The sequence below is a fragment of the Pogoniulus pusillus genome, chromosome 11 (genome assembly GCF_015220805.1).
Source record: "Pogoniulus pusillus isolate bPogPus1 chromosome 11, bPogPus1.pri, whole genome shotgun sequence".
In the NCBI taxonomy this organism is placed as follows: Eukaryota; Metazoa; Chordata; class Aves; order Piciformes; family Lybiidae; genus Pogoniulus; species Pogoniulus pusillus.
In genome coordinates this window covers 6,028,673-6,042,555 of record NC_087274.1, presented here as the reverse complement: position 1 = coordinate 6,042,555, position 13,883 = coordinate 6,028,673, and the positions used below count along the sequence as shown (strand labels likewise).

The window sequence follows — 13,883 nt, the reverse complement described above, 5'->3', positions numbered from 1 at the left end:
TCTTGGAGGTCTCTTCCAACCTGGTTGATTCTATGATCAGGACTAGGGGGAATGGAGCAAAGCTGGAGGTGAGGAGATTCAGGATGGAGGTTAGATTCAGACTGGAGATGAGGAGGAAGTTGTTCACCATGAGAGTATTGAGAGCCTGGAATGGGTTGCTCAGGGAGGTGGTTGAGGCCCCATCCCTGAAGGCATTTAAGGCCAGGCTGGGTGAGGCTGTGGCCAGCCTGATCTAGGGTAGGGTGTCCCTGCTCATGGCAGGGGGGTTGGAACTGGATGATCCTTGTGGTCCCTTCCAACTCTGACTGATTCTATGAGGAGAAATTCTATGATCACAGGGCTGCTTTAAGGCTTCTCAACAGCACTTTTTTGGCTGTTCTCTTTAAAAAAAATAAAAATAGAAACAACACCCCCCCACCCCTCTGTTTATTATTTTCCCCCCTCTGTTTTTCTTTCTTAAGGCTCAAGGTTATTAAAAAATAAAGTTAAAATCTCCTGCTGGCTGATTTTGCTATCAGTTAGAAAAATAAAGCCTCTCCCGTGCTAGTCCCTGCACTCTCAGCATCGCTTGGCCTGATGCTGGCCACTTCACAGAGCTTTGTTCCAGTTCAGAGCTCATTGCTTTGCCTTTGTTTTATTTTATTTTTTTTTCATTCTTTATTTTTAGAGGAAAAAAAAGACACTTATCTATACAAAAATACCTCTGGCTGCAAGAAAAACCTAGGGCTGCTCCACTAAGTGTCAGGTTTTTTTTGTTTGTTTCTTTTAAAGGCTTTTTCCCCTCCCCCCCTCCTTTTTTTTCCTACTTCAGCTGTTGGAAAAATATGAGCATTAAAAAAGAAATCTCTAAAAAATATAAATCCCCCTCAAATTGGTAACGAATCATACACAGTACATACTAAAAAAGTATTTAAAATAGAGAATATTCCTCACAGAGGACTCTGAGCTTTCTCTCTCTTCTTTTTTTTTTTAACCTTCCCTCCCCCCCCCCCTTTTTTTTCCTTTTTAATTACTGCTAAAAAAAAAAAAAACAAAACGAAACAAAAAATAAACCCCAAACAACAACACCTCATTACAAAAGTCCAGAGAACAGGACAGCTGAGCTGGTTGGTCAGAAATCTCATCTCCACGTTGTGCCCTGGAAGCAGAGTTAAAGTCCAGTCCTTGCAAAGTCTGTACCTAGTTTTGCCGGGTCTTAGGAGCGCTCTGGCCACTTCCTGGGGGGATGCTGTAGTGCAGAAGGCTCAAGGAGCTCTCTCCTCCCTGCCAGCTTCTTTTTCAGCGTCTTTTCTTTTAATCGTTGCTTTCATTGCAAAGAAACAACAAGTCCGAGGAACTCCTCTAGTCTTCTCCTTGCTTCCTTTCGTGCTTTTTCGATGGTTTTTAAGATAGTTTTCTTTTCGTGTTGTTTTTTTTTGCATGGCTTTTAGGGTCTGGTGAGCTGTGTGTAGACGGGCTGTTCCCAGTGCTGCGGGCTGTGGGTCTGGGGGATGGAGGGGACCCCAGAAGTGTCTGCAATGGGGGTGTACATGGGGCGCTGCGTGGGGTTCATGTAGGTGAAGGTAGAGTAGAGGCCACTGCTCTGGCCGGCAGCGTGGCTGTAGTAGGAGCTGGAGTTCTGGTGGTCGGTGTAGTCGTACTGGGAGCGGGTGATCGTGGGATAGGAGGAGCTGTAGTGCTGGAGGTTGAAGGAGCTGTAGTTGATCTGCTGCGGGGAGTGCTGCTGCTGCTCGCTGTAGTGGCTGGGGCTGAGCTGCTCTGTCTTGATGTGTGTCCTCTGCTGCGCCTGGCCCTGCTCTCCGCTGAGTGCCGGCAGCCCGTGCTGCGCTGCTGGCTGCGCCTGCGGTGGGGGCTGCGGCTGTGCCTGCTGCTTGGACATCCAGACGTGCCCAGCCGCGGTTTGTGAGCCCGACGTGCTGCTGATGCCGTAGCTGCCGGTGTAGGTGACCTGGCCGGGCTGCCCGTGGGTGGCCGGGACCCCCGGGTGGCCGTTGGGTGGAAGGTACTGATCAAACTCGTTGACGTCAAAGGTCTCGATGTTGGAGATGACATCGCTGCTGAGCTCGCCGATGTCCACGTCTCGGAAGTCAATGTGGGGGGGCTGCCGGCCGCCTTCTTGCAGAGGGCGTCCCTCCCGCTTCAGGTCCTGCTTGCCTGGCTGCGTGTCCGTCTTGGGGGTGGTGGGGGGCGTAGGGGGGCCTTGTGATTGCCCTGCGGGAGGAAGCAAATGGGCACAGACATGAAGCGGGCGTTGCTCCCGTGACAGCCGGGCACCCCTGCACCAGCGGCTCCCCGATAACGCCGTTAATCGTTAACCCGCGGGCGGATAACAGCGCCTTGCTTCTGAAAGCAGTTGCGTAGGGTAACACAAACACATCCAGGTGTGAGGAGCACAGCCCTGAGCCCTAGCAGTGCTCGTCTATCGTGCCGAGTAAAATCACCGAGCCCTCGGACACCCGCCGTGAGAGCGGGGCCATCTCTTGGTTCATTTTGAACCAGGAGTTCACATTTCTCACGGGCGGGCGTGGGGGTGGAAGCAGCCACAGGGGCTGGCACGTGTGGGCGAGCATTTGTGTGCCCACGCTAAGCGCAAGGGTTGAGGGCAGCTCTGCCCCTCTCCCGGTGCAGCCACCCCCTTTTCATTCTGTTTCTCAGTCTCTCTCCTTTCCCACCGCTTATCCAACTCCAGCTTCTGCCTGGTTTGAGATGCGACTTTTCTGAGGTAGCCGCGACTCAACCGCTCCCCCACCCCCCATATCACCCCGTGGTACCTACCCGAGTGCTCCCCGGGGGAGTGAACCTCGCTGATGCTGGAGGACGACTGTGGGGAGTCTGCCTGCAGTGCCTTGAAGATGGCGTTGGGAGAGATGTGGGTTTGCTCCGAGCCCTCCTCCTGCTCCGACTGCCCGTTCTTCACCGACTTTCTCCGCCGCGGCTGATACTTGTAGTCGGGATGGTCCTTCTTGTGCTGCACCCTCAGCCGCTCAGCCTCCTCCACGAAGGGACGCTTCTCGCTCTCGTTCAGCAGCCTGAGTGGGGGGCGGACATGGCAGGTGAGCGGTGAGATGAAGCTCATGGCGGGGCATCACTGGTTGCCCTCACTATGGTATTAACGACGAGACCTCTCCCCTGCATCCCCCAAATGGCAATGCAAATCCCCCCCAACTCCATGCTGAACCCCCTGTCTGAGGCACACGCTGGTTGTCACTCTGCTCTTGCTCCCCAGAACTCTTTTGGTGGCTAAACAAGGTGCAAGAGTCATGGCAGGGTCCGTCCCTCCAAGGGTGCAGATCCCATCCCTGGGGTGCTTTAGGTGACAGTCCTGTCACTGCCTGACAGAGCCAGGCTTGCTCAGTGCCTCCTGGAGCCGCAAATTTAGGATTTCCCCCCACCCCAGCCTCCCCTTCTGCAGTCACAGTCAGAGGCGGCCAGGTGACTCACTTTCCTTCTATTTTCCTCCCCTCCCTGTCTTATTTTGGAAGTTGGAGGGCACCCAGCCATGCACCACTCATCGCACCCACCCACCCGGGGCTTGGCACCGCATCGCGGGCGAGCGCCCGGCTCCTGCTGCCCGCTCCCCCCGCGTCGTCCCACATCGCTTCTGCTCCCAAGCCAAGCTGATGCAATCCAGAAAACCATCATTTCCTCTGGCCAAGAACACAAACAAACAAACGCCAGGACAGGCCCCTCGCCCCCTGCCCTCTCCTGCCCACCGGGACCGGCTGCCACCCAGGAGAAGGAAAAAGGGAAAGGAACTACTTGTAAGACCAGAAGGGAACCACTTTCTCTACTTTTCCTCTACTCTTCTGGCTTCTCCTACATTAAATAAGTTTGCCAGCACATGCAAAAGTTCTCAGTGAGTTTTCCAGGCTTGAAACCACCCCAACCTTCCTCTAGCTGCTGGAGCAGACTTTGCTGCAGCCTACCCAGTTCCCGATCCCGGGCTCCACACTCACCTCCAGAGCTTCCCCAGGGTCTTGCTGAGCTCAGCGTTGTGCAGATGGGGATACTGGTCAGCCAGCTTCCTCCGGGCCGCCTGGGCCCACACCATGAAGGCGTTCATGGGTCTCTTCACATGGGGCTTGTTCTTGTTGGATCCATTGACCCGCACCGGCATGGGGACCAGGGTCCAGTCATAGCCCTTGAGCACTTGGCTCACTGCCTCTCGGATGCACACCGGGAACTTGTCCTCGTCGCTCTCCTTCTTCAGGTCCGGGTCCCCCTTAGGGAAAGTGTTTTCTTGGGGTCTGGTGTTCTCCGTGTCTGAGCCGGATCCAGAAGGACAAGGGGACCCGGCAGAATCGTCCGACATGGTGGGGCTGGGGGCGTCGGAAATAGATTTGTCCTGTTCTTCTGTCATTTTCATGAAGGGGTCTAGGAGATTCATGCGAGAAAGTGGCAGAGGGGGGAGCAGAGGATGAAAAAAAAAAAAAAAAAGGAAAAAAAAATCGGGGTTGCTGAGCGTCAGGGAAGGGCTTAAAAAAGTAAAACTTGGAAAAGCAAAGTCTGCCCCAGCGTGAAGCCCGGCTGGGAGAACGCTGAAAAAAGTTTGCAAAGCTTTGTGATTGTTTTTCTCAACCCTTCTGAGGCAAAAAGAAATAAAACCAGGGGCCGGGGCAGAGCCTTCTGCGAGTTGCAGGAAAGAAAAGGATGGGAGGAAGGAGGGAAAAAAAAACCCAGGAAGCCCGGAACGGCAGTAGCGGGAGGCCGGGCAGGGCAGCGCGGGGGCCGGGTGGCCGTCGGTGGGCAGCGCGGGGGCCGTGTGCGGGTAGCGGGGGCCAGGCTCGCCCCGCCGGTCTCCAGCGCGGCTTCTGCGGCCCGCGCAGCGCCGCGGGAATAAATACTCTGCGCGGCGATTTCGGCCCGGCAGCGCTCCGCCAATGGGCGCCCGGCCCCCGGGGGCTGGCGCCGACGCTATTGGCTGAGCCGCCGCCGGTGGGCGGGGCCATCCCTCTCCGCCGTCACCGCCGCGCTGCGCCCGCTGCGGCGCCGCGCAAAAGCGGGGGGAGGTTGCGGGAGGGCGGCCAGGGCGCGGTGCGGAGCGGCAGCGTAGGGATTCTCCCCGCCACTTCTCCGCGCCCCTTATTGTCGCTCCGCTCCGCCGCGGCGTATCCCGGCTTCGCTGCAGGATGAGCTTTGCGGGACCCCTACACCCCACACAGCCCAGTGCGGGTTTCCCGTAGGGCGGTCGCGGAGCAGGAGCGGGACCCGGCGGGCGGTGCGCGGCGCCGTCCAGAGGGGGCGCCAAAAGCCCAGGAACGACGCGGCGGGGGCGGGGAGCACGGAGCGGGGATGGGGCAGGACGGGACGGGACTGGACGGGGTGGGATGGAGGGAGGGAAGAACGGAGGGAGGGAGAGGTGTGTGTGTGGGGGCCCGCGGTCGCTGTTCCTCCCCACCCTAGGGCTGTGCGTGAGGGCTGGGGAGGGCTCTGAAACCCCAAATACCCAAAATACCCCAAACTTACCGCAGTTTTTTATTACTTTCCCCCCCTTTTCTATATTTTCCATCCCCCCCCCCCACCCCGTGTGTGTGTGTGCGTGAGCACTGCTGCGTCCCCCCTCCATCCCCGCTCAGCCCACCTCGTCTATAGCAGTCCCCCTGGTTTTATTTCTCCTTATAACGTTCTTCTCCAGCCCGGTGGCCCCGTCTCGTCGTGCCCCGGCGAGTTCCGCGAAGCTTGTGCTGGCTCAAGCTCTGCAGGGGGAATGAGGTTGCTTCTCCCTCCCTTCATCCTTCCTCTCCAACTCCCCCCTCAAAGTTTTGCCGAGTTGACCCAACTCTTGTCATCAAAAACAACAAAACAAACTAATAAGCGCCGGGGTTATCTGCAGATAAACGCAGATCTTGACTCGGACAGGACCTTCGGTAGCAAACTGCTTTTCGGTGCGCATGAGAACTGAACATCGGGGATGCTGGAAGAGAAAAGTCATTGTTTAGAGGAAAAAAAAGTCATCTAAGTTTGTTTGTTTGTTTTTGAAAGGATGTTTGAGGACCTGAATTTAAGCTCAGATGTGTGTCGAGGCAGCTCGGTGTGCCTTCAGCCCTATATCCCTCGCCGGCAGGTTCTGGGGGGACAGCCCTTTTCCCTGCTCCCCCTTTACAAAAATCCCAGCTCCATAACTTTTTCATTTCAACTCGAGCGTTAAAGTTGCGGCTTGAGGAAAGATGCTTTAATTTGCTGCTTTAATTTGCAGCCTTTGTCCCGTTGGATGATCCTGGGGGGGGCAGCTGCTGGCTCGGTGGTGTTGCCCCCGGTGTGGATCCCTTATCACGACTGTCACTGTTACGTTAATAGGCGAGTTTTAAAGGTATTGGAAATGACACAGAGGAGGGAAAAATCAGGGGAAAAAAAATTCCAAGTGACAAAAAAAAAAGAAAAAGATGGAAACAGGCAGCGGGGGCAGGAGCTCTGAATAAATGCGTTTGAAGCAATCGTCCTGGTAGACCCTGCCTGTCTTTTGCTGTCTTTTCCTGAGGGTTATTTTCTTTCTTCTCCCCCCTCCCCCCCTTTCTTTTTGCTTGCAAACTTTTGGGAAGTGGTTCTCTTTGTGTGAGTTGAGAGGTAAGTGTCTGCCCGCTTTCGAGAGCCTTTGTCTGAAAGAACAGGGGGACAGAAAGCAGAAGGGGGTGTGTGTTTGTTTCTTCATGAGCTTTAGGGGCTTCTTATGCCTGCAAAGAGGTTTCGCAGCATTATAGATCCTGACTTTGCTAAATATGCAGCACTCCGAGAGCAGACAGGCAGGATTTTGTATTGGCATTTGTGGTGAAAAAGGGTAAAAAATGTTAAAGGAGATAACTTTGAAACGTTTTCCCTTGGCAGTTTGAGCTCCAGGCTTGTGTGCGAGTGGAACTTAGCTCGGCAAATTGCTTTTAATGTCTGTATTTGTTATAGGGACATCAAAGACAGCTCAGGCAGACGATGGTTCTTATCTCAGCTGGAGCAAAAAAATCTGACCGAATATACCTGGAGGAGAAAAACCTGGTGACAAGAGCTTGTTCCTTGGCCGTGCTGCTGATTGGCAGAGAGAAACACAGCAGCAATTTGGGAGGATAATTGACTTAATGAAAAGTGTCATAATTCAAATATTTTTTTTTCCCTCCTGGAAGTCCATCTACCAAAAGGGACTCTGCCTCTTCATCTTGAAAGAAGCTGCTTTAAACAAAAGAAAGTGGTTTGACAAGTCTGAACAATGACCAAGAGTGAAAATGGGAAAGAGCTCTCCAGTCGATCTGCCTGCTGGTCATTGTGTCATCTTGGAATTCTTAACTTTTAATTCCAGTTTTAGGGACTGTTTAGACCAGAGGGACAAGTTGATTAATCGCAGCCATTTTGCAGGGTTAGAAGTTTCCTTTAAAGTGACCATTTTGCAGGGTTAGAAGTTTCCTTTAAAGTGACCAAGCTGCTGCTGCTGCTGCTGCTGCTGCTGCTTTTACGTCAGAGTGGAAGTTTTCTTTGGTTTTGTTTTACAGAATTAACCTTGTTTCATCCTAAGTGGTAAGCTCAGATAGCAGGGAAGAATTTTAGCGAGAGGTGTGTGGATTGTAGCCCTCGTTTGAAGTTTTGCTTGGGGTTTTTGTTTGCCTTGTGCTAAATCAAATCACTGATGTTTTAGGAAATGAGCTCTCCAAGCCCTTGAGCATGAGAGTGGAGGAGATAGAGGTTTGGCTAGTAAAGGGGCTAGCACCTGCCTTTAGGGACCTGGGGAGGTTTTTCTCTCACCTCTTACAAATAAAACACTGATCTGCATCAGAGCAGTTGTGCTGAAATAAGTTGCACTGAGCTGATGTTTTCTGGGAGCTACGGGGGCTTGATCCAGCTCCCTCTCTGAGCCTGATGAAGTTTGCTCCTTCTTAAAGTCTCTAAACCTCTCCTCCTCGTTGTGAGATCTGGCCCTCTCCTCCCCCCTAGAAATGGGTGCTTGCTGGGTGCTCACTTCACCAAGGAGGCTGTGGTGTCACCTTGTCCCATCTGACCTCATGCTGGGTCAGCAGCAGCTCTGTGCTGTGGCAAAAATCAGTCTCCTTTGGTCAGCGAGAAACCCAAGAGGCACTGGTGCTGCCTCTCCGCTCAGCAAAACTCTGTCCCCGCTCACGTTTGTCATGGTGTGAAATGGGGACAAAGCTGCACATTTTGGGTTGCAGTGGAAGTTCTAAAAGCAAAGGCATTCCTGCACTGGATCCTTTAGCTTTGCAATCAGAAGTGCATCAATCATTGATCACTGGCACAAGACCTGGTTGTCAGATGTGATCACTCCTTGGAAATTATCCTGGACCATCTACTCCGCCTTTCTGAGGTGGTGGCTTTTGGCAGGTAGGTCCTGGGGGTGCACTGCAATGTGGTTAATTGCAGTGTAATTATCTCCCCCCCCCATAAAAATCCCCCCTCAATGATAACATTTAATTTCAAGTATGAGTTGTGCTGCCTCCCACCAAGCACAGAGTAACCCCAGCAGCTGAGCAGCCTCTGCACGCTCTGGGTTTTTCCTCTCTAATGAACAAGGGCTGTGAGCTAGGAAGGGTCTCCTTGGTCACTGCCAAATCTTTTCACGTGCAGCACAAGATGTTAGCAGTTTAGTTAATTTTTCTCCAGAGCCTTTTCTCAGCCATGGTTAGGCCTCCAGGGAGGACATCCCACATCTTTCCAGCCTGGATGTCACTGTACTAAGCGACACTTTTTGTTTCCCATCTTGAAAGCATAGCTGGCACAGGAATGGATCTGGCACAGGAATGGATCTGGCACAGGAATGGAGCTGATACAGGAATGGAGCTGGAACTTTGGAGTAAAGGTGATCTGCCCAAGAGCTGCAGGACCAGCTGCAGCCCCCATGACATGAGGTCAGTGTCGAGCCCCTTTTTGAGGTGGCCCTTGATGCCCGAATGGGATTGAGCTTGTCTGGAAGTGACCTTGTGCCCGTTGGACACATTTACCATGGCCTCCTGGGCAGGGTTTGCAGCCTCTACATGACACACAGAGCTGTGGTTGTGTCACCTCTTGTACTTTATTTATCTTGCAAAATCCTCAGCATTTCTCAGGCACATTCTAACATGTCCTCATCTGCAGGTCATTGTACAGGTTGAAAAAGAGAAGAGAGGATGAGGCATAGCTGGTTGGTGATGAACTGGGGGCAGAAGTGTCATTGGCTTTGTAAATTTAGCTGAGAATTCCTTGTTGTTAATGGCATTAACTTTATATTCCTTAAAGTAAAAGGAAAAGAAAAGCTGTTTCTCTGGCCTCTCTGATAACACACTGCCCTCAAAAGCTGCCACAGCTTGAGCTGGAGACAACACAGTGTTGATTAAAGCTTGGCAAAGGCTGACCAGGGAATGGGTGAGAAAGTTGGAGCATAGGCAATTTCCCCTCCCTCTCCCCCTCCCTTATTTTTTGGTGTGTAAGTTAACAGGGAGCATGAAGACTCCCCAAGGCAAGTGCCTGAAGGATATTTGCTTTTACAGCGTTTTAATTCATGCCTAAAAATACCATCCTGGTGGACTCTCTCTGGAAGAGTGGAGTGAAAGAAGTGCAACAGTTTGAGAGGAGCAATCTCAGCGCCGTGGTGAAATGATTCTGCTTATTCACAGGGACTGAGCTGGGTGGCAGCGGCGATTTGACCGCGTCTTGTCTGCTTGAGCCGCGAAAGAGCTGCTCTCTCATCGTGGCTGGTTGAAACAGCATCCCTTTAAATTGTGTCGAGATTTTAGCCCTCAGAAATTAATCCTGGGAACCAGAAGCTGCCGGGGGCCAGATCCTGCCATGGGGTGATGAGGATTAGGCTGAGTCTTAGAGGTGGGTGAAAAAAGGCGCTGTGGTGCCTGCGATCAGAGAAAGGCTTTTTCACCCCGTAAAAGGGTTTGTGAAATGATGAAAAATAAAAGAACCTGAGGGGGAAGGAAAAAAAAAGAAAGGAGAAGGGAGGAAGATGAGGATTTTAAACTTTGCTAATAAGAAATATCGTTGCTGATCTGCAGCTTCCCGGTTTGCTGAGCTCTTCCCCCACGGGAAAACCCAGCGATGGATTTATTCTCACTCCCATTTTTGGAGTCTGGATCTGGGAACTGAGCAGCACTGGAGGAGCTTGAACACTTTTAACATTCAGCACAGTAAATAGGCATAGCCTGGCTGTTCCTTTCTGCTCCTTCTCCCGCAGCTGGGAAGCACTCTGCACAACCTTGTGCTTCACAAAGCTCCCTTCTGGAGATGAAAGCGATACAGGGTTTGGTTTTTTGTTTTGGTTTCTGTTTTGTGTTGTTCTTTTGAGGGGTGGGTGGGAGGAAGGTGTTATTTATTTATTTATTTATTTGCTCACAGCCTTTGGCTGGAAGCTCTACAAACTTGAGAAAGTGGAAAATTTATCAGGCTCCGTTAAAGTGGAATGGAAATACCCTCCCCAAAGTGCCAGGTTTTGCTCTTAAGAAGTTGAAGAAGAAGAGGATGATGATGATAATAATAATAGTTATATTATTTTATTGCATAATTATTACTGTCATTATTATAGTTATTGTTGCATTCTTATATATTATTATATATTATGCATAGAATACATTACAGTGATATTATTATGGTTATTGTTATATTATTTTTGTTGCATAATTATAATTGTTATGAATGTAGTATAATAATAATGATGGTAATGATAATAATAACAATGATAATAATAATGATAATAATAATAATAATAATAATAATAATAATAATAATAGTTGTTGTTGTTGTTGTTATGATTAAATTTTGTTGTTGTGTTTTTTTTTTTTTCCTCAAGGTGCACCTTTTAACTGTCTGGGCTACTTTTGGCCTGAGAGGAGGTGTCAGCTGCTCTGCTCTTGAGGCTGTGGATTTGCCTTGTTTGCCAGCCACAGCATCCTTCCCCCCCGCAGCTGTCCCCTCGCAGCGGATGTCAGCCAGAGCTGGAAGTGGTTCTCCATCAGATGTTAAGATAAATCAATCTGGTTCAAATCACGCAGCGTAAACTGATCAAAGCCGAAAGTAAAACTCCGGTAATGAGGACAAAAGATGTCATTTTCATTCATAACAATACTGAGCTCTCCAGAAAAGGGGAAAAATAATGCCCTGGAGCGTGCTGGCAACAAGTGCTCAGCACCATCTTCTACCTAATTGTTTCCACTTTCTGAGCACTCCGCCGTCAGCATCGCTGCCTGCCCTCGCCATGCCATCAACCACCACCGCTCCTATCCCAGCCCTCCAGCCGGGACGTGCCTGGCATCGCTCTCTTAGCGAGGTGAAAGAGAAGTGGGATGGCTCCAGGAGGTAGAAAACCTGCTTCTAAATGTAAAAAAGCAATCTCTCAACCCAATCCTAAATCCTGGTGGATTCTATTTAACATATATATAATGTTGCTGAGGTGGGATGGCTCCAGGAGGTAAAAAAAACATGTTTCTAAAGGTAAAAAAAAAAGCAATCTCTCAACCCAATCCTAATTCCTGGTGGATTCTAGTTAATATACATAATGTTACTGAAGTGGGGTGGCTCCAGGAGATAGAAAATCTGCTTCTAAAGGTAAAAAAAAAAGCAATCTCTCAACCCAATCCTAAATCCTGGTAGATTCTAGTTAATGTATATATAATGTTGCTGAAGTAGGATGGCTCCAGGAGGTAGGAAACCTGCTTCTCAATGTGAAAAAAAAGCAATCTCTCAACCCAATCCTAATTCCTGGTGGATTCTAGTTAATCTATATAATGTTACTGAAGTAGGATGGCTCCAGGAGATAGAAAAATTGCTTCTAACTGTGGAAAAAAAAGCAATCTCTCAACCCAGTTCTGATTCCTGGTGGATTCTAGTTAACATATATATAATGTTGCTGAAGTAGGATGGCTCCAGGAGGTAGGAAACCTGCTTCTCAATGTGAAAAAAAAGCCATCTCTCAACCCAATCCTAATTCCTGGTGGATTCTAGTTAATCTATATAATGTTACTGAAGTAGGATGGCTCCAGGAGATAGAAAATTTGCTTCTAACTGTGAAAAAAAGCAATCTCTCAACCCAGTTCTGATTCCTGGTGGATTCTAGTTAACATATATATAATGTTGCTGAAGTGGGATGGCTCCAGGAGATAGAAAATCTGCTTCTAAAGGTAAAAAAAGATCAATCTCTCAACCCAATCCTAATTCCTGGTGGATTCTAGTTAACAGAAATCATTTTACTGAATCCCCCCCCTCCCCAAGTCTTATTTTGATGCGTTTGGTGCTCCTGGCAAAGCAGCGGCTGGGGTTGTAGCGTGGAGGCGAGCTCACAGGCTGTGCAGCTCGTACCTGATGCCTCCCCAGTCCCGTACAGATAAATAAATGGCTGTCATTTTAAACCAGCCCTATTATGTTTTCCAAGCAATAGTTCAAATTACACGGCCCAGCAACAGCTTACAAGAAATCCATCAGAATTGGAAGGGGAGAATAAAACTGCCATTCTCTCTACCTGTTTGTGCAGCTCCTTGCTAATGCGGGGAGAGCCCGACTGTTTATTTGGAGAAGTAAAGTTGTGGAAATATCCTTGGAGGGTGTAATGTGGACAGCACGTGTTTCTGGGAGCTACCTGAAGTCTGTGTCCTAATGGCTTGCAGATGTCCCTGGGTCACCGATTTCCTATGGGCCAGCGAAGGCAGCAGCGCCCAAACCCCCCCTCCCCTCCCTCCCTCCCTCCCTCTTCAAATTAAGAAAAGAAATAAGAAAGAGGGAAAAAAAAAAAAAGAAAAGAAAAAAGAGGAGGGTGGATATAAGGAGAGGAAAATTGACTTCTGGAACTTGTAAAATTGTTTGTTTGGGTTGTTTCCAGCTCCCATCCCAGCGCTGCTCCTGAGTGATTTGGAAATTGTAGCTGCCAGCTCCATGTTCGAGTGGAACCAGGATTTATTTGAGAAAGAGAGAAATCTGCTAGGGGATCACTTTTAGTTTGCTCAGGGTGGGGAGTTTATTTACACTGGGATTATTTATGTTTAAAAAAAAAAAAAACTACCAAAAAAAACAAAAACAAAAAAAAACCAACCCAAAAAACCCAACCCCCCAAACCTGCACTTTTCTATACTGAGCAATAAACAGGAGGTTGTTTTAGTTATATATATATATATATATATATATATATATATATATATATATATATATATAAAAATAAACACAGGCTCATGTATGCATGCAGCGATGCATGCTGGAAGTATGTATATCTGTGTCTTGTCTTTCCAAGCTTGGAGCTGTGTGCCCAAGAGCTACATACTGCCAGCAGTGCCCAGGTGGCCAGGAGAGCCAGTGGCATCCTGGCCTGGATGAGGAGCAGTGTGGCCAGCAGGACAAGGGAGGTTATTCTGCCCCTCTACTCAGCACTGCTCAGGCCACACCTTGAGTGCTGAGTCCAGTTCTGGGCTCCTCAATTCAAGAGAGATGTTGAGGTGCTGGAAGGTGTCCAGAGAAGGGTAGCAAGGCTGGTGAGGGGCCTGGAGCACAGCCCTGTGAGGCGAGAAGCTGAGGGAGCTGGGGGTGTGCAGCCTGGAGTAGAGGAGGCTTGGGGGTGACCTCATTGCTGTCTACCATTACCTGAAGTTGTAGCCAAGTGGGGTTGGTCTCTTCTGCCAGGCAAGCAGCAACAGAAGAAGGGGACAAAGTCTCAAATTTTTCTGGGGCAGGTCTAGGCTGGATGTTAGGAAGAAGTTTTTGGCAGAGAGAGTGATTGGCATTGGAATGGGCTGCCCAGGGAGGTGGTGGAGTCGCCATCCCTGGAGGTGTTCAAGAAAAGACTCACTGAGGCACTTAGTGCCGTGGTCTGGTTGACTGGATAGGGTTGGGTGCTGGGTTGGACTGGATGATGTTAGAGGTCTCTTCCAACCTGGTTGATTCTATGATAAATGTTTTATTTTACATGGAACATAAATCTCAATTCATGTCTA

The 13,883-nt window shown here is 49.8% G+C and overlaps 1 protein-coding gene and 1 long non-coding RNA gene across 6 annotated transcripts in view; one reads left to right on the top strand and one right to left on the bottom strand.

The window, feature by feature from the left end:
* LOC135179187 (uncharacterized) overlaps nucleotides 1-12,498 on the top strand; it is a 28,962-nt gene extending 16,464 nt beyond the window's left edge. Inside the window, exons 1-3 of one of the 5 annotated variants that reach the window (XR_010303945.1) lie at nucleotides 7,425-7,497; nucleotides 8,702-8,837; nucleotides 10,760-12,498. This is a non-coding gene — a long non-coding RNA (uncharacterized LOC135179187). Of the gene's footprint in view, nucleotides 1-7,424; nucleotides 7,498-8,336; nucleotides 8,838-9,459; nucleotides 9,787-10,127; nucleotides 10,214-10,759 lie in introns of those variants that run through there. The other 4 variants (XR_010303944.1, XR_010303943.1, XR_010303947.1 and 1 more) reach the window with 4 other exon arrangements.
* Nucleotides 481-4,822, bottom strand: SOX9 (SRY-box transcription factor 9). The gene is made up of 3 exons (XM_064150659.1): nucleotides 3,957-4,822; nucleotides 2,776-3,029; nucleotides 481-2,211 (listed from the first exon to the last, which is right to left on the bottom strand). Exons 1-3 carry the CDS (start codon nucleotides 4,385-4,387, stop codon nucleotides 1,427-1,429), a joined length of 1,470 nt encoding a protein of 489 aa, XP_064006729.1. The 5' UTR covers nucleotides 4,388-4,822; the 3' UTR covers nucleotides 481-1,426.
* Nucleotides 12,499-13,883: the final 1,385 nt, after the last annotated feature.